Source organism: Agelaius phoeniceus, chromosome 17, assembly GCF_051311805.1.
Source record: "Agelaius phoeniceus isolate bAgePho1 chromosome 17, bAgePho1.hap1, whole genome shotgun sequence".
Taxonomy (NCBI): Eukaryota; Metazoa; Chordata; class Aves; order Passeriformes; family Icteridae; genus Agelaius; species Agelaius phoeniceus.
In genome coordinates, this window is record NC_135281.1 from 9,983,349 (window position 1) to 10,005,589 (window position 22,241).

The window sequence follows — 22,241 nt, forward strand, 5'->3', positions numbered from 1 at the left end:
GGCTTGGAGCAACCTGGGATAGTGCAAGGTGTCCCTGCCCATGGCAGGGGTTGGAATGAGATTATCTTTCATGTCCCTTCCAACCCAAACCATTCCACGGCTGGATTCTCTGGGGATGCTTCGCCTGGGGTTGTGCGCCTGCCCCACCACCCCGCTGCTCTGGGATGTGCCCGCTGTCACTGCTGTCCCCGAATTACGGGCAGGAGGGATGCGCGGAGCCCCCGCCCGCGGGGAGGACGGGTCCCCTCGCCCTGCTCCCCCCGCCGCCAGCCCGGGGGAGCGGGACCGGGAGAGCCGGGAGGGGCCGGGAGGGGGGCGCGCATCCCCGGCCCGGGGGGAGCGGATTGGCCGCCGAGTGCGCTGCGAGGATTTTGCGGCGCGGCCCCATTGGCCGCCGCCGCCCATAAGTTTTTGCTCCGGACGGGAACTTTTGCCAGGGATGATGGAGTAACCCCGGGCGGCTCCGCGCCCGCTGCCCCCGCCACCCCGGGCCCGGCAGCCACCGCCACCCGGCAAGGATGAAGCTCTGCGGGACTTTCCTCGGTTCGTAGCCGTTCGCCGGGCGGTGCGGGGGGAGTGTAGGGAGGATAGTCCTTAGTGTGTCTCCCTCGTTTCTCCTCTAAAACTCTTCAGTTTCGCAATTCTGCCGAAGTCACGCCTTGGCAAAGGGGCTCGGTGGCCGAGGGTGGGGGAATACGGACCCGCAAACTATTCTGCTGGATAGTTTGCTTTATAGTATTTTCCTTGTTTTATAGTATTCCCCCCCCGCCCCCTCGTTAGACGGTAAAAAGAGGTTCCCGAGTACATTTCGGGGCTCAGGGCTCCCGGGCTGGCGTTTCCCGAGCGAGGTGCCGGTGTCACCCCCGCCCCTCCCCGCAGCGCTCCGGGCTCCAGGTGCGGGCGGTGCGCGGCCCCCGGTGCTGCTGCTCCGGGCACCGGCGGGGCTTTGTCCCCGCTGCCGCGGGCTTCACCTCATTGCAAAGGACGAGGAGCGTAGGGGAGGGGGACGAGGAGAAAATCCTGTTTTCTGCAGCTTCTGGTCGCAGTTCTGCTGGGCGAGGGGGTGGTGGTGGTTGGTTTGGTTTGGCTTTACGGGTTTTTTCCACCCCTCTTCCTAGATAATAAAGGGATGAGGGCGATGGTATTAAATTAAAAGTTAGTTCGTGCGCGTTCAGCTGAGTGTGTGTTTCAGAGCCTGCATTACCCGAGGCACAAAGGAGGAAGTTTTGGGATAATGCGAGGTGCCTTTTGCAAAAGATGGTGATTGCTCCAATTATTGTTCTTCAGGGAGAAAAGAGCTCTAGATTTGGCTTAGACAAAGGCATTGCCTCTTCGGGAAGGACCCGCCCAAATCGGAGCGAAGGGGAGCGCTGGAGAGCGAGCAAAGGGTTATTAAAAGTTTTTTTTGTGCCTGTGCATGTTGTTCCATCTGCCAGGGGCCTGTAGTGGGCAGGTTTCTTCGCAACCCTTCAGCTGTTCCATATACAATATTAATGCTGGCCATTTCTATTCGGCATACAACAGCACTAATTGTAGTCTGAGGCATTAAGGCAGCCAGCCCATCTGCATAGAAGCTTTCAGAAAGAAACAAGGAAAAAAAAAAATCTTTCACCCCCAGCTGGTAACTGGAGAAGTTGGTGCCAATTACAAATGCGTAAAGTTTGAGATCTAATTTTCTTTGAAACAGACTCAAAGAAGCCTGTGGAACACAGTGCGGTGGGTTTATGGCTGTGTTTACACAAGCAAATGGAGTTTTATTTTAAATAATTTCGAACTCGAAGAGCTTGATCTGAAAACACGAGAGGAAAAAAAATGGCATGGAGAGAAGGGGAGGGGCGTGAAGGGAATCTGCTTTTAAAAATCCTCTCTGGGTTCGGCTCTGCAGGCACCCTGCAGGCAGGGACTCTCGGAGCCCCCGTCTTAAACCCCCTGAAGATGAAAATACATGAACATCTATTTTAGACCTCTTAGCTGCACGGCTCCCTTTAGGGAAGCGACGGCTCTTTGAGACCTGGGAACGCACGATGATTATCTCCTCCCCGAAAACAGCTGTGGAGTGACTCTGGAGAGGTTTAGGGAGTGCGTGGGGGAGAAACACTATTTTAAAAAATGGCTGAAAAATACTTTAAAAGGTGGAGGCTGCGCGGGAGGGAGCGGGCGGAGCTGTCCGTGGTGCTGACCCGCCGCCGCCCCGAGCCCACGCGTGGCCTTTGCCTGCACCCGCGGGCTCCCCCAGCGTGGGCTGTGGGGCTTTTGGCCCAAGCCGGAGATTTTCTGGGGGTAGAAAGGGATTTGGGGGGCTGCGAGATGGGAATTTCTGCCGCTGCTAAAGTTGGTAGCAGTGAGAAACTCCGGGAGAGGCGCCGCTCCTCTGCAGCGTTTTGGGAGGAGAGGAGAGGGAAAGTCTGGCGAGTTTGGGAACAAAGAAAAGCCAAACACCCTCTGGCAGCCCAGAGCTCAGCCGGATGCTATCAGAGCTGTCAGCTGCCTTAGGGCTCGTAGGTGCGTCGCGTGTTAATAAATGCAACAGCAGCAGTAATAAAATCCCTCTCTTAACGCTCGGGGAGGCACATGTGTGTGCTCATATCCATGCAGGCTGCGTGTGCTCCAATTTATGGGGGAGCACACGCAAGTAAACACACTTCCCTGCTGCCTCCCAGCCGAATCTATTGTGCTTTTGTTTCTCAAGTTTTAGCATTAGGGCTCTAAATGAAGCAGCGGTGGAGAGGAGCAGGCAGCATTGTGAGCGGAGGGGAGCCGAGTCCACCCAGCCCTCCCTTTGATTCTATCGCGGGTGCAGAACAATGGAGATGCAGTGTAGCACCAGGCCTGCTGCCTGCAGATAAGAGTTTAATAGAATTTCTGAATGCCAAAGGTTTAGGATGTAAAATATCCCTGTCTTCGTGGTGTGTCCAAAGGAGATAGAAAACAGCTTTTCAGGAGTACTCTCTGCTGAATATCTCCTTTATGTTAATGGTTTGGGAGCACACCAGGCTGGCAAGCCAAGGAAATGGGCATCCTAACAACCTCCAAAGCGGCCTCAACAGTTTAAAATTAGTATTTCTGCCACCCTCTCATCAATAAAATTCCTGAGATGGGGAAACCGAATTCTTCCTTGCTGCCGTGTGCCCTGCAATGGCCTGTGAGTGACACGGAGCTGCCGGCAGCACCCACCCAAGCCAAATTTGCCAGGTTTTGGGCAGTCTGAGAGGCTTTTCCCACTCCTGCCTGCCCCTAGCCCGCCCAGGATGGGGGTGAGCAGGAGAGGGGCCCCTGCGGCTCTGGAGCTGGAGTTTCCCACAGGAGAGTACATCCTCAGCAGGATTCAGCTTTCCCTGCCAGGCTCTGCCTCAGCTCTCCGAGGACTCCTGGGGTTTCTGTCCATTTGTGAGCTCCCGCATCTTTTTGGAAATCTTCATTAAGATGACAGGGAAGTCTTAATTGTCTCGGCGATGCTGGGGATGGCACGAGGGTGCAGAGGAAAGAGCTGGATGGAAAAGCGCCGCTCCCCCTCTCCTCTCCCAGCCCGGGGGGCTGCAGCCTGGCTGTGTTTTCCCTCGCTATTTCCGAAAAGTTGCGATCCAAGTGCTAATGCTCCCGTCTGGCAGAATGGGATGGGATGTGCTAATGCCCTTCCTGCCGCTCCGTGCCGGGGGCTCTCCCCAGAGCCTCCCTCCCTCCAGTTCAGGACTTTCTCCTCCTGGGGTGGCCGGGCCGCCACGAAACAAGCATTTTCAAGGAAAGACGATGCTAACTCCTGGAAAGTCTGGTTCTTTCTGGGAGGAAAAGATGCATAATGCAAGAACGTGCACTTTTATCACTTAAAACAATCCCTAAACGGTTTTAGTCACCGTTTTCTCTTAGGACTTTTCCTTATGTTGTTCTTCCCATCCCAACATCTATAATGTAAAATGTAAACCACCTTCCCCGGGGTGAGAAGTTGTCTGCTGGGAATACATTGGGAATACATTGTATCTTTTTACTTTTCTTTTTTTTTTCTTTTTTTTTTTTTCTTTTAAGGGGAGGCAAAAAAATTAAAATATTTATACACCTTTTAACCACCGGCTTTTGAATATGTATACCAGCTAATATGCAATACTTCCAGGTTCATAGAGGCGATAAATTTCCCGGTCTGTTCTTTATGGTGATAGGTCATCTTCCTAACCACCAATAAATATTGTAAAGTACTTTCGCTGGAGCTGTGCTAACCCAGGGCATCTGTCACTCGCTGCTTGCTGCTATTAGGAATTATTGGGCCGTACCACGCGCCGGGATGCGCGGGGGGGACACGGAACGGCGCTCGTCGCGCTCGCCGTCCTTTTGTGTTGCTGCTGTCAGAGGAGCCCCGAGCCTCGTGCATATTAATTATGAATCAGCTCGGGTAAAATCATTCACCTTCTGCTGGGTCTCGGGGAGGGGGGAGCGCCGGGAGAGAGGGGCCGGCGGGGCCGGGAGAGCCCCAACTCTCGGTGCACTCGAGGCAGCCGCTCCATCTCTCTCGCTCGCTCTCTTTGATGCTATACTGTAAATTTATTTCACCTCAGAGAGTAAACAGATATATTGCAACCCCAAGGGTTCATGGGTAGTGTATTTACAAAGGGAAGGCGCAGCAAGCCCCCTCTGTGCCATTTCCATTAATGAGAGCGGTCATTAAGTAAATGAGACATTGCCTTTAGCAGGCTTAAGAGTTCACACACTAAGGAGTATCAGATATTTAATTGAAACCAACAACCCGTCTTACACGCGTGTTACTGGTGTAGGGAAGTGGGCTGCCCTCCAAGAACTCTCCCCCCACAACCTCCCCCATGCAAATTTCATGATTGGTTTCCGTGATGTCATTTTGTAAAGGGGCAGACAATAGCTGTGGGGAAAGGTAAGTCAATATTATGTTCTTTCGCTGACAAAGGCAGATAATGCTGGCTTTTTTTTCTTTTTTTTCCCTTTCTTTTTTTTTCCCTCTTCTTTTTTTTTTTTTTTTTTTTTTTTTTTTCCCTCCCCCTCCCCTGCCTTGGATTGAGACAGAGGGGAAAGGCTTTCGGAGCACACAGTTGATGTAAACAGACGCAGGCGTTTCGCCTTTACAGCACGAAGGCTGGGTTGTTGTTTTGAAAATTGCACTGGAGAACCGAGGGGATTTTTATGATGATCATCATGCTCCTAGGTCCATCTTTGCTCGCTCGCTCTCTCGCCGGCTGCGAGACGCTAGTGGACATGTTATGCTTCTGACTGAAAAGAGGTTGGATAAGATGAGAAAGGAGGAGATTTATTAAAAAAAAAAAAAAAAAAAGGCACAACGTCGCATTCAACCGGGAAACTTTCTGAATATTTCTGGAAGAGGATGCTTGCCGGGTTTGTGAACCGCGGGATCGGTGGATATTTATCCGGAGGGAGGTGTTAGCAGAAGACGCTCCCGGGCGCCGGGAGGAGTTTGCGCCGGCGGCGGCGGCCCCGCGGCCGCGGAGCTCTCGGAGGTGCTGATCCGGGCGGGACCGGGGCTCCACGCGTCCCTCACCGCGCTCCCCTCGCCCCAGGCCCCTTCCTGCCAGAACTCAGCCCGAGTCCGCAGCTCCGCACTCCTGGGCAGCTCCGCGGGCCCCTCGCCCGGGGCCGCGGGTGCGGAGGGCTGGCGGCTGCTCCCTCCTGCCACCGCCAGACTTTTCTTTTTCTCCTTTTTTTTTTTTTTTTTTGTTTCCCTTTCCCCCCCTCTTCTTTCCGATTATTGCCTACTTTAGAGCTCTCTATTTATAGCAGCGAGGCACAAGGGAAGTGTGCCATGTTTGTGGATTTCTCTCTATACGTTGACCAAGACAGAAATCTGCGTGTTCTTATTTTTAGCTTGCTCGGAAGAGGCTTTGCTTGGCTAATCTCTTTATCAATTTTAGCAAAGTTTGTTGTTGTGGTTGTTCCGTGGGTTATTTGCGGAGGGAGCGAGGGGCGAGGGGCTGCTGCCTGAGGATGTGCTTGCGCTGCCATCGACCCCGGCCGCTCGGGCTGAGTTGGAGTTTGGGGTCCGGGTGGGACGGACCCTCCTCGGGGAGGCGGCCCCAAAGGGGGGTCGGCACCCTCGGAGGCTCTGCCACACAAAGGGGCAGTCGTGGGCATCCGCGCTCTCGGAGCGGGAGCCTTGGGGCACGCCAGGCTGCCCGGAGCTGGGCAGGGCAAGGGGGCAGGTTGCCCCCCTCGATCCGGCCCGGCAGCCGCTCTCCTCCCGCTATTGTTGAGCCCCCTCGCTTCGAGCAGCCGCTGAAAACAAGTGCGAAAAGCCCCGGCTAAACCCTCGCCATCGCCCTGCCGCTACTTTTAGTTATTCTTTTTTTTTTCTTTCTTCCCCTTTCCCTCTCTCTCGTTGGCTCATCTGCTGTTATTATCAGCCTTTTCCATATGGCCACTTTAATTAATGGCAGACAAAAGGGAGTTTGCGGGGGGGGTGGGGGGGGGAGGAGGAATCTAGGAATTAGAGTTTATAGTTGGTTTGTCTCTCTCTGATGCTGTCATAGAAACCAGAAGCAAAGATGCCGCCTTTCCACTTCTTTGTATGATCCTGTTTATTGTTCCCGAGCGGCGCAGATTGGAGCAGGCGCGTGTTGCAAAGCACAAACCAGCGCCGGCTGCTACCGCCGGGAAACCCGGGCTCAACTTGTCCCCTTCGGCTCTTTCAAACCTTCCTGCCCTCCCCCCTTCTCTCCCCTCCTTCACCTGCCTCGGGAAGAACAAGGAAAACTTCGTTTTCCTTTTTCCCCCCCCCCTCTTTCTTTTTCCCCCTTGTTTTCCTTTTTTATTTTCTTTTTGTGGTTTTTATTTTTCTCCCCTCCAAGTGATGTTGTGGGTCTCTGGGATCCCCGCCGCACAAAGAGTAGGAAAACTCTGGAAAGTTGGGATTTTCCCATCCCAGAAAGCGGACGGGAGCTGTCCCCTGTGTCCCGCTGGAGTTGGGGTCCGGAGCGGCGGGTCCGGCTCTGTCCCGGGTGCTGTCACCGAGCAGTCCCGGGGGTGTCCGGCCGAGGAGGGGTCTGGGCTGGCAGCGCCGCTTGTCCCCTGCTCGGTCCCCATGAGGAGCGGGATCCCTTTGCCCCGCGGGGTCGCCGCTGTCCCGGGCAGCTCTCGGGGAGTCAGGGGGGCAGCGGGGGCACCTCGAGCTGTCGGAGAGACAGAAATTCGGCCCCTTCTCCTCCCGCGGCGAGTCCTGGCGCTTGGCCTGGCTGGAGGGGTGTCCCGCTGCGGGATGGTGCTTAAGGTCACTGCCGAGCGTGGCCTTGGTGACTTTGGGACCGGGGTTCTCCCTTCTCTTTTGGCAAATCCTGGGCTGGAAGTGGGCGAGAATCCCCTTTCCTGAAGATCCCAAAACTCCCTCATTGTCCCCCCACCTGCACTCCCTGTCTGCCTGATCTTCTCGCTCCCTTTGCCCCAGGAACATCCTCATCCCCAGGCAGGGGGGACACCAAGCCGGGGACAGCAGCCGGGGGTCGGGGCGGCTGCCACCCCTGCATTTCCCGGTTCTCGTTTTGGAGTGGCTGGGAGAGAAGGGGGGCACAGGCACCTTCTGGCCTGTGATGTCCCCAAGAGCCCGGAGTGACAAACTGGGGGCTGGGGTGCGCAGGGACAGGCGAAGCCCCCCCCGTTCTGCGCCTCCCCCGCCCCGTCCCGCAGAGCCCCGCGGGCCGGAGCAGTTCCCGGCAGTCAGATGATGATGATGAGGATGGCGATGATGATGAGGGCAGGGCTGACTTGGCAAGACGTAGCTCGGCGTCAGAGCAGCTGCCATTTTAGCAGACGGTACCAAACCCCCCCGGAAGGCTCGGCTTTGGGGTGCTGCCTCCAAACTTGGCCTCTGGATGGGACACGCTGCTCGTTTGGGGCTTTGGGGGGAGCAGTGCACCCTAAGTCAGCAACACTCTCAGGAGAGGCTGAATGACACAGCTTCCGAGCTCAGGAAATAGAAACTCTTTTCCCTCCCTGAAATCCCACCGCAGTTTTGCATCAGGGCTTGAGGAGGACAGGTGAGGTTACACAACTGACCCCCCAAAATCAGTCTGTAAAGTGATCGCTCCCTCCCTGCCCAGCGAGGGGCAGAGCCTTCCTTTTGCAGCCTCGGGGGGCTGATTTTGCCAGGGATGCTGCTGTCCCCAGCTCAAGGCTTGGGGGCACCGGGACCCTCTGCCCCCCGAGAGCTGAGCGTGGCAGGGGAAGGGGAGGATTTACAGTAAAGGCTGGAGCCAGGGCTGGGCTGGGCTTCCCAGAAGACACGAAATGAGGCGTGTGAAGGGGAGGGAGAGGCGGGGAAGCATCGCCTCACCACGGGGAAGTCAGATGTGGAACTTTAGTGGCAAAGTGGGGTACAGGACCCACAATTTCCTTTGCTTTGTGAGTTTGTAAATGGAAGGGTTTATTTTTCCAGCTGTAAACTGAGTTGTTAGAGCCCTTTCCTTAATGGCAAAGTGCATCTCCTCTCATCACTTTATAGCTGTTCCTCTTTCTCATACAGGGGAGCTGAGCAAGGAGGATCCACACTTCAGGCTTCCAGAGCTGTGTTACTGTGTGTTACTCTTCTTTCCCTAACAAATCCCTTTTTGGGGTATTTATTGTGCAGATGCTGTTTGCTCCCTGGCTGTGTGGACAAGGAGGGAGGCTGAGGTGTCCCTTATTCCAGGTTTATTTGGCTTTACTGTCCTGCAGCAGCTGTGAAAGGTTTACCAGCCTGGGGTTAACTGCCTCTCAGTTCCCAGGTATTTCTGGAGTTTTGGCAGGGTGGAAATTGCTGTCAAGAAACTTTTTCCACCTTTTTTTTTTTTTTCCTGCCTTTCCCTTCTTTCTCCTATGTTTTACTGGTTTCTACAAAGAATAATTCCACCCATGTTCCCATGCTGGTCTTCCTGGGTGTGTGGTGCAGAGTCCACTGGTGTCTCTGACACCCTTGAGGTGGGATTGTATGAAACTCCCCATCTTAAAGTATTTTTTGTCACTTCTGAGGCTGCTTAGCTTTGCAAAGTAGAAGTTTGATCTATAGCCCAGGCCTTAGAGGGGAGAATCATGGTGTGAATAGAGCAATGAAGTGATAATCACAGGCTGTGAAAAGTTTCTGGAGTGGAGAAAGACACCGAATTCTTTGTTCCTGGAATGAAATGAATTGATGTGAGAGTTTCTTGTCTGGGATCTGGGAGCAGAGAGCAGGGCTGGGACATCCCTTCTGCTCCCTTCAGAGCTGCGAGGGAAATCTGTCCCCTCCCACTCCCCACCAATATTTTCACCAAGGAGAAAAGGGCTTTGCGGGTTTATATTTGGAATTTCCCCTCTTGGCAGGTTAATCTGTCAAAGGGGATTTCTGGAAGTGCAGTTTGCCCTTGCAGAGCTCAGGAGCTGCTTCTCTGGGAGCAGCTGGGAGGTGCCTGTGCCCTTTGGGATGGGGCTGACACACAGAGGGTGAAGAGCAGTTTCCAAACCTCTCCTCCCCATGCAGGTGCCCTGGGAGCAGCAGCACAGGAGGGCATCCCTTGGCTTCCCTGAGCTGCTTTCCCACAGTCTCGTGCCTGGAAGGGAGGTTGTTTCTGATTTGGGAGTAGCTGAAGTTGGGCACTGAGGTGAGGACATCTCAGGGGCATAAACATGTATTGAACAATTGTGTTTAAAGTCTGTAAACATTAAAAATCACCAGAGTGGAGCAGATCCTCAAAAACTTTAATGGGTTTTTAATGACTGTTTCATAGAAGGCACAAGTTGGAGTTTTAAGGAAAAATGGCAATGCACATCCCAAAATGAGTGATTTTCTATTGTTGAGGTTATTCATCCCTGCAATGCTCCTGTGACCCTTGCTGTGGGTTTGTAGGACTGAGTGGAGAGGCAGAGAAGATTTCTGGGCTGGAGAGGTCCAAACAAACGCACTGAGAACTTTCTATGAAATCTTGAAGCAGGAGTTTGCCCTTTGAGAAGCTGTAATTTGAGCAGCTCTGGCTGTTTTATAAAACCATGCACCCCTCCCGTGCTACAGCAGCCTCTGGGGAGGCAGTGCCTGTAGGAAACTGGTCCAGCAGTGCCCTGCATGGACCCAGCAGTGGCAGCTGTGGCTGGTTTTGGGCAGACCCAAGAGGGAGAAGGCAGATGTGACTTTTTAGGGACAGGATATGGGTTTGGGCTCCATCCCACTGCCCTGCTCCTCTGCTGCTCCCATCAGAGCATCCTGGGTGCCCATTGCACACACACATTCATGTGTGACTGATGCCAGGTGTGTTTTGTAGCAGCAAGGAAATGAATTAGCTGGGAAAGTTTGCCCAGGGAAGGTCGGTCTGGATGTCAGGAAAGGGAAATAGGGAATTCCCAGGCATAGTTTTGTTGAGGAAAAAGTGGCTGGGATCACCTTGTTCTGCCAGCTGGGCTGTTCCCAGCAAATTCAGTCTTAGAGCAGAATACTGAAGTGCTGTGCTCTGCAATCCTCTGATTTTCAGTTTGGTTTGGTTTAGGAAAAAAAAAAAAAGGAAAAAAAAATTTCACCTAAATTAAAATACTTTTGATCTTTGTCTTTCATTGAACTTTTTGCTTCAGAGAGAATAGATTAATAAACACTTTCAAATGGAAAAACATAGTTTGGAAAGGTTCCCCTTTCATCTTTAACACAGAGCTTTAATGCTAACCGGAGTTTGAGTAGGCTGTTCCCCCATTCCTTTTCCCTCACTTTTTTTTTTTAATCTTAACAACAATAACTTTGCTTTTATTGTGATCATGCTGGCCTTTACTGGTCACTTTTTATTCTTTCCTTTTTTATTTTGAAGTCAGCACGTTAAAAAGAAAAAAAAAATGGCAATGTTATTTTAATCAGACCAAATGAAAGAGCAAATCAGAGCGAGAATTTTAATCTGCCCCAAGCAAAACTGCCTTGTACATCTGTCATGTTGGGATTAGTGGAACTCTTTAAAGAAGCTGCAGACTTTTTAAACAAAGTATTAAACATTTGTGACCTGATTTCCATTCTTACAATATTCTCATTAATAAGAGTGCAGGCTGAAAAGACATCTGTTAGGTCCTGTTTGTTTTAAGAATATTAAAGGCTAATAAGAATATTGGAGGATGGGGGTGTGTGTGGGGGGGGGAGTCTAAGTGTAATATTTAGAGCCAAATCTCAGAGCTGCAGTTTTCCAAAGTGATTTTGGGTCTAACTTGGTGCAGGGTAGAGGGAAACACAAATCTTGGGCTTTGGATGCTCTGTGTTGTTGTTTGTTTTCCATTTAGGCTGATGGTGCTTGTGTGAGCCTTCCCTTTGGGCTGGGAGCTTTGCCTGGGGCTCCATCCCTGTTTAGGGAGTGGAGAAGGGGAAACTCTGCCTTTCCAAGATAAAATTTAGGCTGAAATGGTGCAGAAGCAGAGATACAGTCTTAAATTGTACACAAACATGATTAGCAGGCGTGTGTCACCTGCACTCACCCAGTGCTGCTTTGGACTAGCCAGGAAGCAGAGTGGAGAGGGAGTGAAAATGTCCTTCATGGGCTTGCTGCTTGTTTTTTGCTGAATGGGAAGGCAGTTAAAGTAAATGGCCTGGCTTGGACCCCTAAGGAAAAAATAAAGCCAGGCATGTGTTGGGTAAAGCACTCGCAGAAAGAAGCCTTCAGTATTAACGTGCATGTATGGTTTAAGAGAAGGTTGCTGTCGACTGCAATCTTTGCATCTTGTTTATGCTTGCTGGGTAAAATATTAACTAAAGCATCTGAACATAAAGTTCTGGTGTGAAAGAATATCAGCAGGGGAGAGCCATATGGTGCCAGGCTGCTAACAAAATACCAAACGCTGGAGATTCCTTTTTGCAGAAGCCTGAAAACTCTCGTTCCCATCCATAATACATGAGTTCACGCCTTTGATTACTCCAAACATTAGTCCAAGTGGTGCAGGAGTCTCTTTGGAGCTTACACAACTTAGGGCACGCTGTGCTCTTCCCCCCTCTTCCTTTACATAAAAGAAATCGATGTTGAGCTGTTAAGATACAAATATCCAATATGCTGTAAGACAATATGTTTCTGAAACTGCTGCGTAAGCTGCCTTCCCTCTAATTAAATATAAACTGCAGCAGAGACTCGCCTTTCTTCGTTCCTCTGCTTGAAATTGTTTGGCAAGCATGTGGCTCTCCCTAGGACAGCATCTGCAAGCGAGGCTGGTGCCAGTTTTGGGGAAGCCTCTTGCTCCTTGTGGGTGCAATCAGGACCTCTCTGCTCAATGCTGGGGGCTGTAATTGTCTCTCTGAGCAGCAGCTGCCAGGCACGTTTATCTGAGCCCTCTCTGCAAGCCCAGGGCTGGGTGTATTCAGCAGCAAAGGGTTCAGACCCAGCATTAGGAGGATTCCCTTGGTGAATATTATTGTAAGGTACAAGAGATGGCTCAGGGGAGCTTTCATGCACACAGTACTTAAAAAAACTAGTTATTGCTGGCAAAATCTATAGGTGACAATCTGAGGAGTTTTGAAAATCTCTCTTCTTTTAAACGACCCCTTGAAACAAACAATTTGATATTGAACAACTTGTGCTTGTCACTGGGCTCCCTGAGAGTGTCTGGTTAAGGTTTGTGGTGAGCACCTGAACACCTACAGAGTGCAGAGGAAGCTCCTCAGCAGCTGCCTTTGGTTAACCCACATTTCAGAGCTGGAGCCTTTCCCTGCTCCTGGTGTTGCTGCAGGTCTGGGGGTTGGAAGGCAGTGGCTCTCTGGCAGCCGTGGGTCTGGAGCCAAAGCTTGCATTTGAGTCACCTGTTTCAGCTCTTGGACATCCAAACCCCCTGCAAGCACATCAGGTTTAGCACCCAAATGCAGAATTAGGCTTCCCTTTTAGCACTGGCTCTTCCCATTGTGGCTGTGTGGGCAATGAAGGGTGATGGAATGGAATGAAGTCAGTGCCAAAATGCTGCTGGCTGAATGTTTGGCAAAAGTTTTATGGCAGGGAAGGGTTAAATCTGCAATACTGTGCTCCAAAGAAAGGCTGCTCTGGTGAGCTGCTGGCATAAGTGAAGGTGCCAGGTGGGCTTTGAGAGAAGTTGTCTGATTTCAGCCTAAAACTGAATTCTGGTGGGGCTTGAAGCCTAAATTGAGCCTTCCTGAGGGACATGTGTTTAGTCCTTGCTCCCAAATGCCTGCGTGGGAATGGGAGGAAAATAAATGAATTCACTTCCATGGCAAAGGAAAAAATATTTTTTATTTGTAGGAAATCAAAATCGTTGGGTGGGTGAGATTCTGGGTGAAGTTAGGTTGGGTGCAGTTAGCCCAACTTGAGTGGCTGTGCAGAGAGCAAAGGATTCACCCCTCTAAAAGCTGATGTGGTCATGAGCATGTCTGGAATCCCAGCTTCTCCTGCTTTTGCATACATTTCTCTTCCATAATTCTGAAGCTTTGCATCTAGCAAGCTTCTGGCAAGTGGAGTTAAAGGTTTGTTTGTTGCCCTCAATATTTTGATGTAATTAGTCAGCGAGCAACTCACTGCTTTTGCCCAGAGAAACGCGCTCTCCAAGAACACAAGTGACAGGAGAGGATTAATAGCCTTCTGGAGAGAGCTGCTCCATTTTTTATTTAATAAAAAAGGAAAAAAAAAGTGCCTGGAAGCAATGTTGTTGCTTTAAAAAAAAATGACATTTGAAATGGTTAACTCTGCTTGTGGTGTCTCAGCAGAGCACAGAGTTGTCAGCTCCTGTCCCACATTCCCTAGAAACTTTCATCTCCCTCTCATCATGGAGCAGCTTTCCTGGCTCCCAGGGAGACAGGTTGGCTGCTCCCTCACCCACCCAGCAAGGACACCCTGCCAGAAAGGGGGGACTGGGAGAAAATGATTTGGAGAGGAGAGAAACTTCCAGCTTGTGGGATATGAGCTGGAGCTTGGCTGCGGAGCCTGGGGGTGACTGCCCTGCTGGGGACTGTGGGTTCCCTCTGCTCATGGCTCAGTTTTGGGACAAAACTGGTGCAGCACAGAGGGCTCAGTCTGTGAAAGAGGCTGGAAGTGGGGGTAAAAGCTGCTGCTGCCTCACCCTCCTCCTTGTTGTCCCTGTGTTTCATTCCCAAGCAAGTGGAGGCTGAAGGAAGGACAGAAAGGTATCACTCGCCTCTGTTTAATTTCAATTACACAGAGCCCGCAGGAGAGCTCAGAGCAGTGCCAGCAGGGCTATAAACTCAACATATCTGATGATTCTCCTTTTTTTCAGGCAAATGGTGCACAGCAGCCGCCCCATTCAGCAGCAATAATCCTGGGGGGCTGTGACACTCGTGCTGCAGTGGTGACTGCTGTTTAATGAGCTGACCCTTCAGAAGGCATTAATTGCCTCATTTCGTGGTGGGCAGCGTGGCACCCTGTGCCTGCCCCTGGTCTAGGGGTTCTGCTGGGGGAATGGTTTGGTTTGAGTGTGCCAAGGCCAGGAGGGGGATGCTGGTGGGGGCTGAGAGCCAGCAGGCACTGAGCAGAGCTGCCTCGTACCCCTGGGGAGTTGTTGCTGCACGATGATCTCACCTCCTTTTATGCCTTATTGCTTCTGTCTCCCTGACTCCATATGACACACGCTTACGTGTCAACTTTTCACTTCTTATATGGCAGCAGAGAGAAAAGGCTTAATATCGTAAAGACAAGCTGGCAGCTGGGAAGTAGCCCATTGAGTCATCTACCTTTGCGTCAGAGGCACTGCCAGCCCCTTCCCTGGCTCTGCCAGGCAGCTTCTCCCTCCTCTGCCTGACCCAGTGTCACATGTGCTAGAAATCCCTGTCAGGAAAACACCTCCCTGAGCTGACACTGCTGTTGGATCCCAGTCCTGTGCCGGGGGAAAAGCAGTTTGTGTTCCACCAACACATCTGTGTGCCCAACTTGGGCCAAATTTTGGCAGAAATAATATGGGGTTTTGTTTAAGCTTTTGGGGTTTTGCAGTTGTTTTTACCCAGAACCTACAGGGCTGAGGGTGAAGTGTCACAGCAGATTCAAAATAACTTGGGCTGTGGCAATCAGCACTGGGGCATCCCAGGAGATTTGGAGCTCAGAAGGAAGCCAAGAATCATTGACAGATAAATCTGTGGATGGCTAAAATGGCAGAGGAAAGACCAGTTCATATTTTCCATTTCTTCTACTCTTTCCCTACACACTGGGGAAATCTGTATTTGTAATTGCTGCTCAGAAGCAGGTGCTGAACCTGTGCTCCTCATCCCAGGAAGGTTGTCTGTAGTTGGCTTTTTACGTTTGGCTTCCCCTCAGTGCTCAGCCTTGTGCGAGCTCCATGCTTGGGCTCTCTCTTCTCCCCTCCCTTGGTTTCCAAAGTGATGATGGAGTGGTTTGGCTGCACTGTGTCAGCTACTCGAGCTGGATCAATGTCCCCAGCTCAGTCTGTTTGATGTCCATCCATGCTGGGAGTACTTCCCTGTGCAGTGTTACAGCAGCTGTGGGGAAGGGGACTTTGGTTTCAGCAGTTGCTGATGCCTTCTTTCACCCCTCGGCTTGTTGGGGTGTGCTTGTGTTACCAGTCTGGGGACAGCCCTGTCCCCTGCCCACAGGTGAGGAGATGCACAGATGTGACTGCTGCCGTGGTGGAGGTGGAAGCTGCTTTCCACCAGAGGTGTCCCAGCAGCTGGGAGAAAGGGAGGTGGATTAGGGGAGTGTCAGAGCTGAAATCCCTGACTCATTTGTTCCTCTGAATCCTCGCAGCTCCTTCCTCACCAGCCCCTTCTCCAACCACCCTTCTCCCTGTTCATCTTCAGGCCCACAGTCCTGCCCTGGAGCCCCTCTGTACAGCACAAAGAGCACACACAGCCCTGAAGGTCATCCCAGACCTCCTCAGGTGGGGAAGGACATCCTTGCCCAACACCTGCCCTGCCAGTGGGCACACTCCTTGCTCCTGTTCTCACCCCAGCTTACACAGGTTGTTTCCCCACTCCCGAGGGCCCCTGATCAGCAGCACCACGGGAAGGGTTTCACAAGACCCTTGTCACCTCACCCTGAGCCATCAGGTGGTTTCCTTCAGCAGCAACTCTCTTGGGGCTGCTTCCTTCCCACTGGTCCATGACAGGCTTGTCCAAAAGCATCTCCAAGAATTTATCCACGCTGAATTCTCCTGCTGGTGTTTCGACACGTTGGCTCCACAGAGGCTTTCAATTTGGTATGAAAAGTAATTATTGCCAGGGTGCAGTTTAGCTGTTGTGTTTTACAGTGCTGGTAAGGTTAAAAGAAATAATAATAATAATACAAGAAAGACTCAGCCAGAGTAACTGCCTGCAACATGCTATTTGCATTTTTAAGGAAATACTTCTTTGAGACAGCTTGGGTGAAAGGTCGGCATTTGCATATAAATGGAAAAGAAAGTGTGTGATGCTGGAAGTTACATCTATATTATTTTCTCAGCAGTGAGCTGCTGTTCTGGAGATTAAGGGACGCCGTTTGCATTTGGCTTTTGTTGAATAGAGAAGGTACCAGGAAAGGCAAATTAGAACAAAATAATGAGGGAAATGTGCAAGAAGAAAGAAGCAACATCCTGTTTCTGAGAGATGCTCTCCTGCATGCCTGACACCTCACACGCCTGCTTGCACACGCGCTGGGCACGCCTGGATGAGTGTGGTTGAGAGGGGCTCCCTTTGCATGCACAAAAGGAGGGATGCTGGGGAGGGGTCCCTGCTGTGAATAAGCCTGGCAGAAAGGAGGATGATGATGCTCATCATTTGGAAGGGATATGCTGGGGTTTGCATGCTATTTTATTTTTTTTTTTAGTATTGTTATTTTATATTTTCATCAGGCTCAGGTATGTTTGGGGAGGAATTATCAGCTGTCTCACCGAGGTTCCTTCAATTGCAGTAGGAACATTCACACTTTGTGGCTGGCAGGGCAAAGGCAGGAGGCAGAGAAATCCACAACTCAGGTCTTGCTCTTGCCTTGAAGGGGTCCACATTGGCTGAGGAATTTTCCAAGCCCTGCTGCTGCCCTGGGTCTTGGAAACACCAAAAGGATTCTGTGGTGGAGAACCCCATTGCTTTGTTTCCCCTCTTGTTGGTGGCCTCCCTCGCCACCCTCTGAGCAGCTTTGTGCTCTGACAGCTCCCCCACGGAGCTGGGGGAAAATGGGATGTTGAACAATGTTCACTCTTTAATCTTTTTGATCAATACTTAAGAACACCGTGCAGACAGCAGCGGAGCTGTGGGCACGTGGCTTTTGTTCCTCTCTGAAGAGTACACAAGTGGTTCAAGGATGGAAAGTGAAAACCACCTCCTTTTGTACCTTCTGCTGTGTCCTGCTGCTGAGTGCTGTGCTGCTGCCACTTGGTAGGAGAAGAAAAAAGGCTCTAATAAAAAACTCTTATTAACTGGCCGTGAACACTGGAGCATGAATATTGCTCCTAATGAGGAGACACCGCAGCCTCATTTGCTTCCCTTGCATTGTAGGTGCACAGGGCTTCAGCTCCTGCAGCCCTGGGTGACACAGAGGAACAGGAGGGAATGTTGGCCCTTCCCTAGAGCACAATTTTCTGTACAGAGGTGCTGGGCAGAGGTTGAAAAAGGACCCCAGGTGAAGGGTGGCACAGCCATCACCAGGGTCTGGGGATGGCAGCTCCCATGGCAGGGTGATGCCTGTACCCTGCTCCTGGTGGATTTTGAGCTTGTTAATGAACCCCAGCACTGAGGGTTTTGCTCCCTCTCCAAGGAGCAGTTTTCCATGCTTCTTCCCACTGCAACATGTTTTTGTGTTTGGGAAATCTGAATCTTTTTGTGATTCAACTAGTTGCTCACTGTCCTGTCCTGGAGCTGTAGCAAAGGGGTGATTCCCTGTTCCCATCGAGGACCTGACAAAGAGTTCAAGATAATGCAAAGGTGCCAGGTATGACAGGACAAAGCATGAGCTGGCAGGGCTGAGGTGGGCACAGGGCTAGCACAGCTGCCAGCATCAGGAGCAGGATGAGCCCAGAGGTGAGGTGGCAGGGTCTGGGAAGGAGGATGTGAGTCACTTGTGCTTCAGGCAGTGCTGGAGGAGAGAGCCGGGCAGGGGATGCTCCCTGGGCTGCAGGAATGGCTGGAAGGAGAGTGGCATGTTCTTGTGGCTGGAAATGGGGAAGCAGCAGCAGGGTGCTGGTGGTGACCTGTCCTCTTTCCCTTGGCACAGTCTGGTGCTCCCCTCCTGTGTCCTGTGCCCCAGCACCAGCAGAGCTGAGCAGGCTGTTCTTGGCTGTCAGCACTGAGCACCTCGGAGCTGTGCTGGTGCTGAGCCAGTGGCTCAGTGTGTCAGCAAGGCACAAGCTGCAGGGGGCTGCTTGGCAGTGAAAGCACTAGAAAGGCTTGTTCCTACTGAAATCAAACCCTTCCTTATAATAAATAAAAGGTCAGAGTGTGCATCACAGATTTCATGACGTCACAGCATGTGGTTTGGCGGCAGGGTAGGCTAAGCCAGCACTGTGTGTTTGCTGGGGCAGTGGAATCACAAATGCAGTTCACTGCTGCAGTGAGTTGTTGGGTCTCTGAACTGCCATGTAGTGCTGCAAGGCACCCTCTGGCTCTGTGCTGGCCTGAGAGCAGCCACAGCTGGGAATGATGCAGGGATGAGGAGCAGAGAGCTCACGAGCAAACTCTGTGAGCACTGCAAACACAGTGACAGGGTTGGGTCACCACAGCTCAGCCCCAGCTTTTAGGGGGAAACTGCACATGAATTTTTCTTTTTATAGAGATTACAAACACATTGGGACTTCTTCCACAGGAGAACACCAATGCTCAGCATCCCCATCCTGGAAGTGTCCAAGGCCAGGTTGGATGGGGCTTGGAGAAATCTGGGTTAGTGGAAGGTGTCCCTGCCCTTGGCAGGGGGGTTGGAATGAGATGAGCTTTGTCCTTTCCAACCCAAAACATTTGATGATCTCCCTGGTGATTGCCCAGCTCCTCCCTAAACGTGATAAGGAAAACTCTCTTTAGTTAGCAAATGAACAAAGTAATCCACAATCCAGCCAGCCATGCTAGATCTCCCATCCATACATCCCATCTTAACTAATTATTAAATCATATTTTCTGATAAGTATGAGATGTAATATCTATTACACAGCTGTTAAACCTCAATTAATATGTTTTAATGATCAGTCGTTTACTGTGCAATATACAATTAACATCCGGTATTAGATCTTAAATTAAATGCGTGTTTGGGAAGCTAAATTTGCAGCCCTGAACACAGCCCTGCTGCAGTAAACAGAGATAATTGCCTGGAATAGGCAGCATTCCTGTGCCCTGAGAGGGGGCTAAACCAACCCTCCTGGCATTGGAGATGAATGGAGGAGAATTGCTGGAGAAGCTGGGTTCTACTTGTTCAGTGTATTCTGATTCCTACAGAGGCTTTAATTCCTTTCCTTTGGAAAAAAGCACCCTGATGCAGAGCTGCTGTTCCTGCAAGTGGGAAGGTTGAGGTGCGTGGGGTGCTGGTTCAGAGGGGTTTTTACTTGGTAAATGCTGGGCAGGAGCGTGGGGCAATGAATTGTGCTGAGTCCTGGGGCTGTGTGAGGGTGTTCAGTGCTGCAGTTTGGAGCTGAGACTGAGGCCTTAAATCAAAGATGAGGCTCATGTTACCTGCCAGCAGGAAAGCTCTCATTGCACCAGGGGCTTGGGGCTGTGCAGGGCAGTGAATTCACTTGGTGCTCTCCAGAGCTGTATGTGTGGGCAACAAACTGCAAAATCACAGAAACACAGAATGGGCTGGGTTGGGACCTTTAAGATCATCTTGTTCCAGCTCTCTGCAGTCAGGGACACCTTCCATGATTGCAGATTGCTCCAAGCCCTGTCCAACCAATGTCCAGGGATCCAGGGGCAGCCACAGCTCCTCTGGGCAGCCTGTGCCAGGGCCTCCCCACCCTCTGAATAAAGAACATCGTCCTAACCTAAATCTCTGGTTTAGTTTTAAGCTGTTGCTCCTTATCCCATCACTATTTAGCCATGTAAAAAATTGCTCTTCCTGTTTTCTATAAAATGCAGGGGTGTCAGGCAGAGCCAGCAGTGCAGAGGGGTGCAGCAGCCCAGGAGTACCTTAGGATGAAAAATTTGGTTTTGAGATTTTTAAAAAAAAATAATATAAAAGTTGGGGCCACAAAATGCTTCCTCTGATCCCAGACACTGCTGCAGTGTCTGCTCTGAGAAGAGGGCTCACATTGTCTGGGGGGATGCTGAAGGATCAGCCTGATCTCAGCATGCTGCTGCCTCCTTAACTCAGGATTCACCTTTCCCATGAAAAATGTGCCTGAGCAAAAATGAAGAAAAATTTTCCTCCCTTCCTTTTTCTTTTCTTACTCTTGGAGGAACAAATGAAGATTGATATGTTTTTCCTCTAGTCTTTCAGTTTGAATATGCAGTGATGCATCTTACAAGGAAAGGAAGCCTTCACCCCCCCATATTTTCTCTACCTTCCTCTCACCCCATCACTTTGTATAGCAGGTGTCACCTCTGCAGAGATTTGGGGATGGGGTGGGGCTGCAGCTGGGGCTCCCCTGGCTCTGTGAGACCATGTGTGAGAGCTGCCTGCCACCAGGCACCCCCCTCCTCATTTTCTATTCATCCTCACCCCAAAGCTTCCTATGAGGTTTGTTGTGTTTATTTTTGGGGGGATTTTTCTGTGATTCTTTAGAGGGCGATTTTTTTTTTTCCTGCCAAATTAATGGTTTCTTCTCTCTTTGGAAATGTGAAGTAAAACACACAGGAGTCTGAGTAACACTCCAAATTGCTGTGGTCTCCCTCCCAAGGTTCCACATCATCTTGATTGGGGTTGCATGATGGTGACTCAAGCATTTCAAGAAACTTGTTCTTTTGTACCAGGATTCCACACAACTTGCAATGCTTTGGTTCACAGCTGTAGATAGCCCAGAGGGGGACAGATAGAGTCAAGGTTTGGGGAGAGCCTCATTTGGCAGAAGATGGTGGTGGCTTGTCATGAATGTTGATGGGGAAAAGCAGCCTAAGACTCCAGTGTGTGCTCCAGTCCTGCCTGGGTGGATGGCACTGAGGAGGGAGGTGGTAGGGAAAAGCTGCTGGTTTCCTTTGGGATTGATCCACCAGACCAGCTGAGCATCTCAGTAATTTTCCAAGGGGGTGTGGATGCAAGTGCTGCAGGCTCTGAGCTATCACTGTCCAACCTCAGTGCCAGGAGGGGACCCCAGATTATGCTGTTCCCTCTGGGATCTACCTTCCATGGGCTGAAAAACATATTTAAAGCATTATCCCACAGCTGCTCGTGGGTGGCCCAGGCAGGGGTTAACAGACATGTCCTTCACACAAGCAGAGAGCTTCGTTTCTGCTGAAGCCAGGATCCAGAGGGAGGTGGAAAGGGCAGAGCCAGCAGTGCAAGCTGATCCTCCCTGGAGACCAGATGCATTTAAGCAGCATGGAATAGAGGAAATCTGATTCCAGTGTTGACAGAGCTGCCTTGGCCATTCCAACTGGGCTGGGCAGAGGGACTGGAGCAGGCTGGAAGGCTCTGAGCTGCTGTGGCCAACACACCCTCAGCCAGGCCAAGGCTCCTTGCCCCAATACTCAGTCCTTTCTCACCTCTTGCTTAAAGGGATGAAGTCATGGGACATCAGGATGGGGCCTTTGGCAAGGATAAGATGGCACTTTGAGCCAGATTTAGCCACAGCAGCTTCCAGGATTCACCCTTTACTTGGACTCACATTAGAAAACAGGCCCAGAGAGGATGAATCTGCACGTGCTGCTAATTTTTCCTCCTTGTGGTTGAGTCTCATGACATCTCATCCTTTCAAAAATCTTCTAAGCTATCTTTCAGGTTATCCAGGATCCATTGTTTGTACAGTTTAACCCTCTCTTTGCTCCTGCCCTTACTGCATCCCATAGAGGATGCTGCTGTTTTAAAATGTGCAGATGGATGAAGGATGCTGAGGGAAATGCTTTAGATAAGCAGGCAGGCAGTGCTGACCTATGAATGTACTATTGAAACATCTTTATTTCTTCTTATTTGATATTTCCCCCCTCTGTTCTCCTTTCTTCTGTCCATTTCTAGCTTCTTTCCCTCATTTTCTTTAGTTTTCATCATCTGCTTCACCATCTGTGCCTCCCCACTCCCTTTCCTCAGAGCTTCTCCAAAGCAGAATAATATTTCAGCAACTCTTGGATTTTTTCTGCAAGCTTTGAGCCTTTCCTGAAGGTCCAGGCCAGAGCAAAGTGCTTTAAACATGGTTTGGAGTCTCTAACACAAATGATTCTCCTGTGACACCTAGAAAAGTCCCCCCAGCTGCCCTCTTGGTTTCAGAAAATACATAAAGGGGACTTTGACAGCCACCTATCTTAAGAA

The 22,241-nt window shown here is 50.9% G+C and overlaps 1 protein-coding gene across 5 annotated transcripts in view; it reads left to right on the top strand.

Moving 5' to 3' along the window:
* Positions 1–427: 427 nt before the first annotated feature.
* The window catches only part of MYT1 (myelin transcription factor 1), a 65,445-nt gene continuing 43,631 nt past the window's right edge, over positions 428–22,241 (top strand). For 2 of the 5 annotated variants that reach the window (XM_077187292.1, XM_077187293.1), the window contains exon 1: positions 428–543. In XM_077187292.1, coding sequence (XP_077043407.1) covers positions 519–543 — 25 coding nt within the window. In that variant the 5' untranslated portion in view covers positions 428–518. Of the gene's footprint in view, positions 544–4,305; positions 4,382–4,537; positions 4,874–5,022; positions 5,472–22,241 lie in introns of those variants that run through there. The other 3 variants (XM_077187295.1, XM_077187294.1, XM_054644434.2) reach the window with 3 other exon arrangements.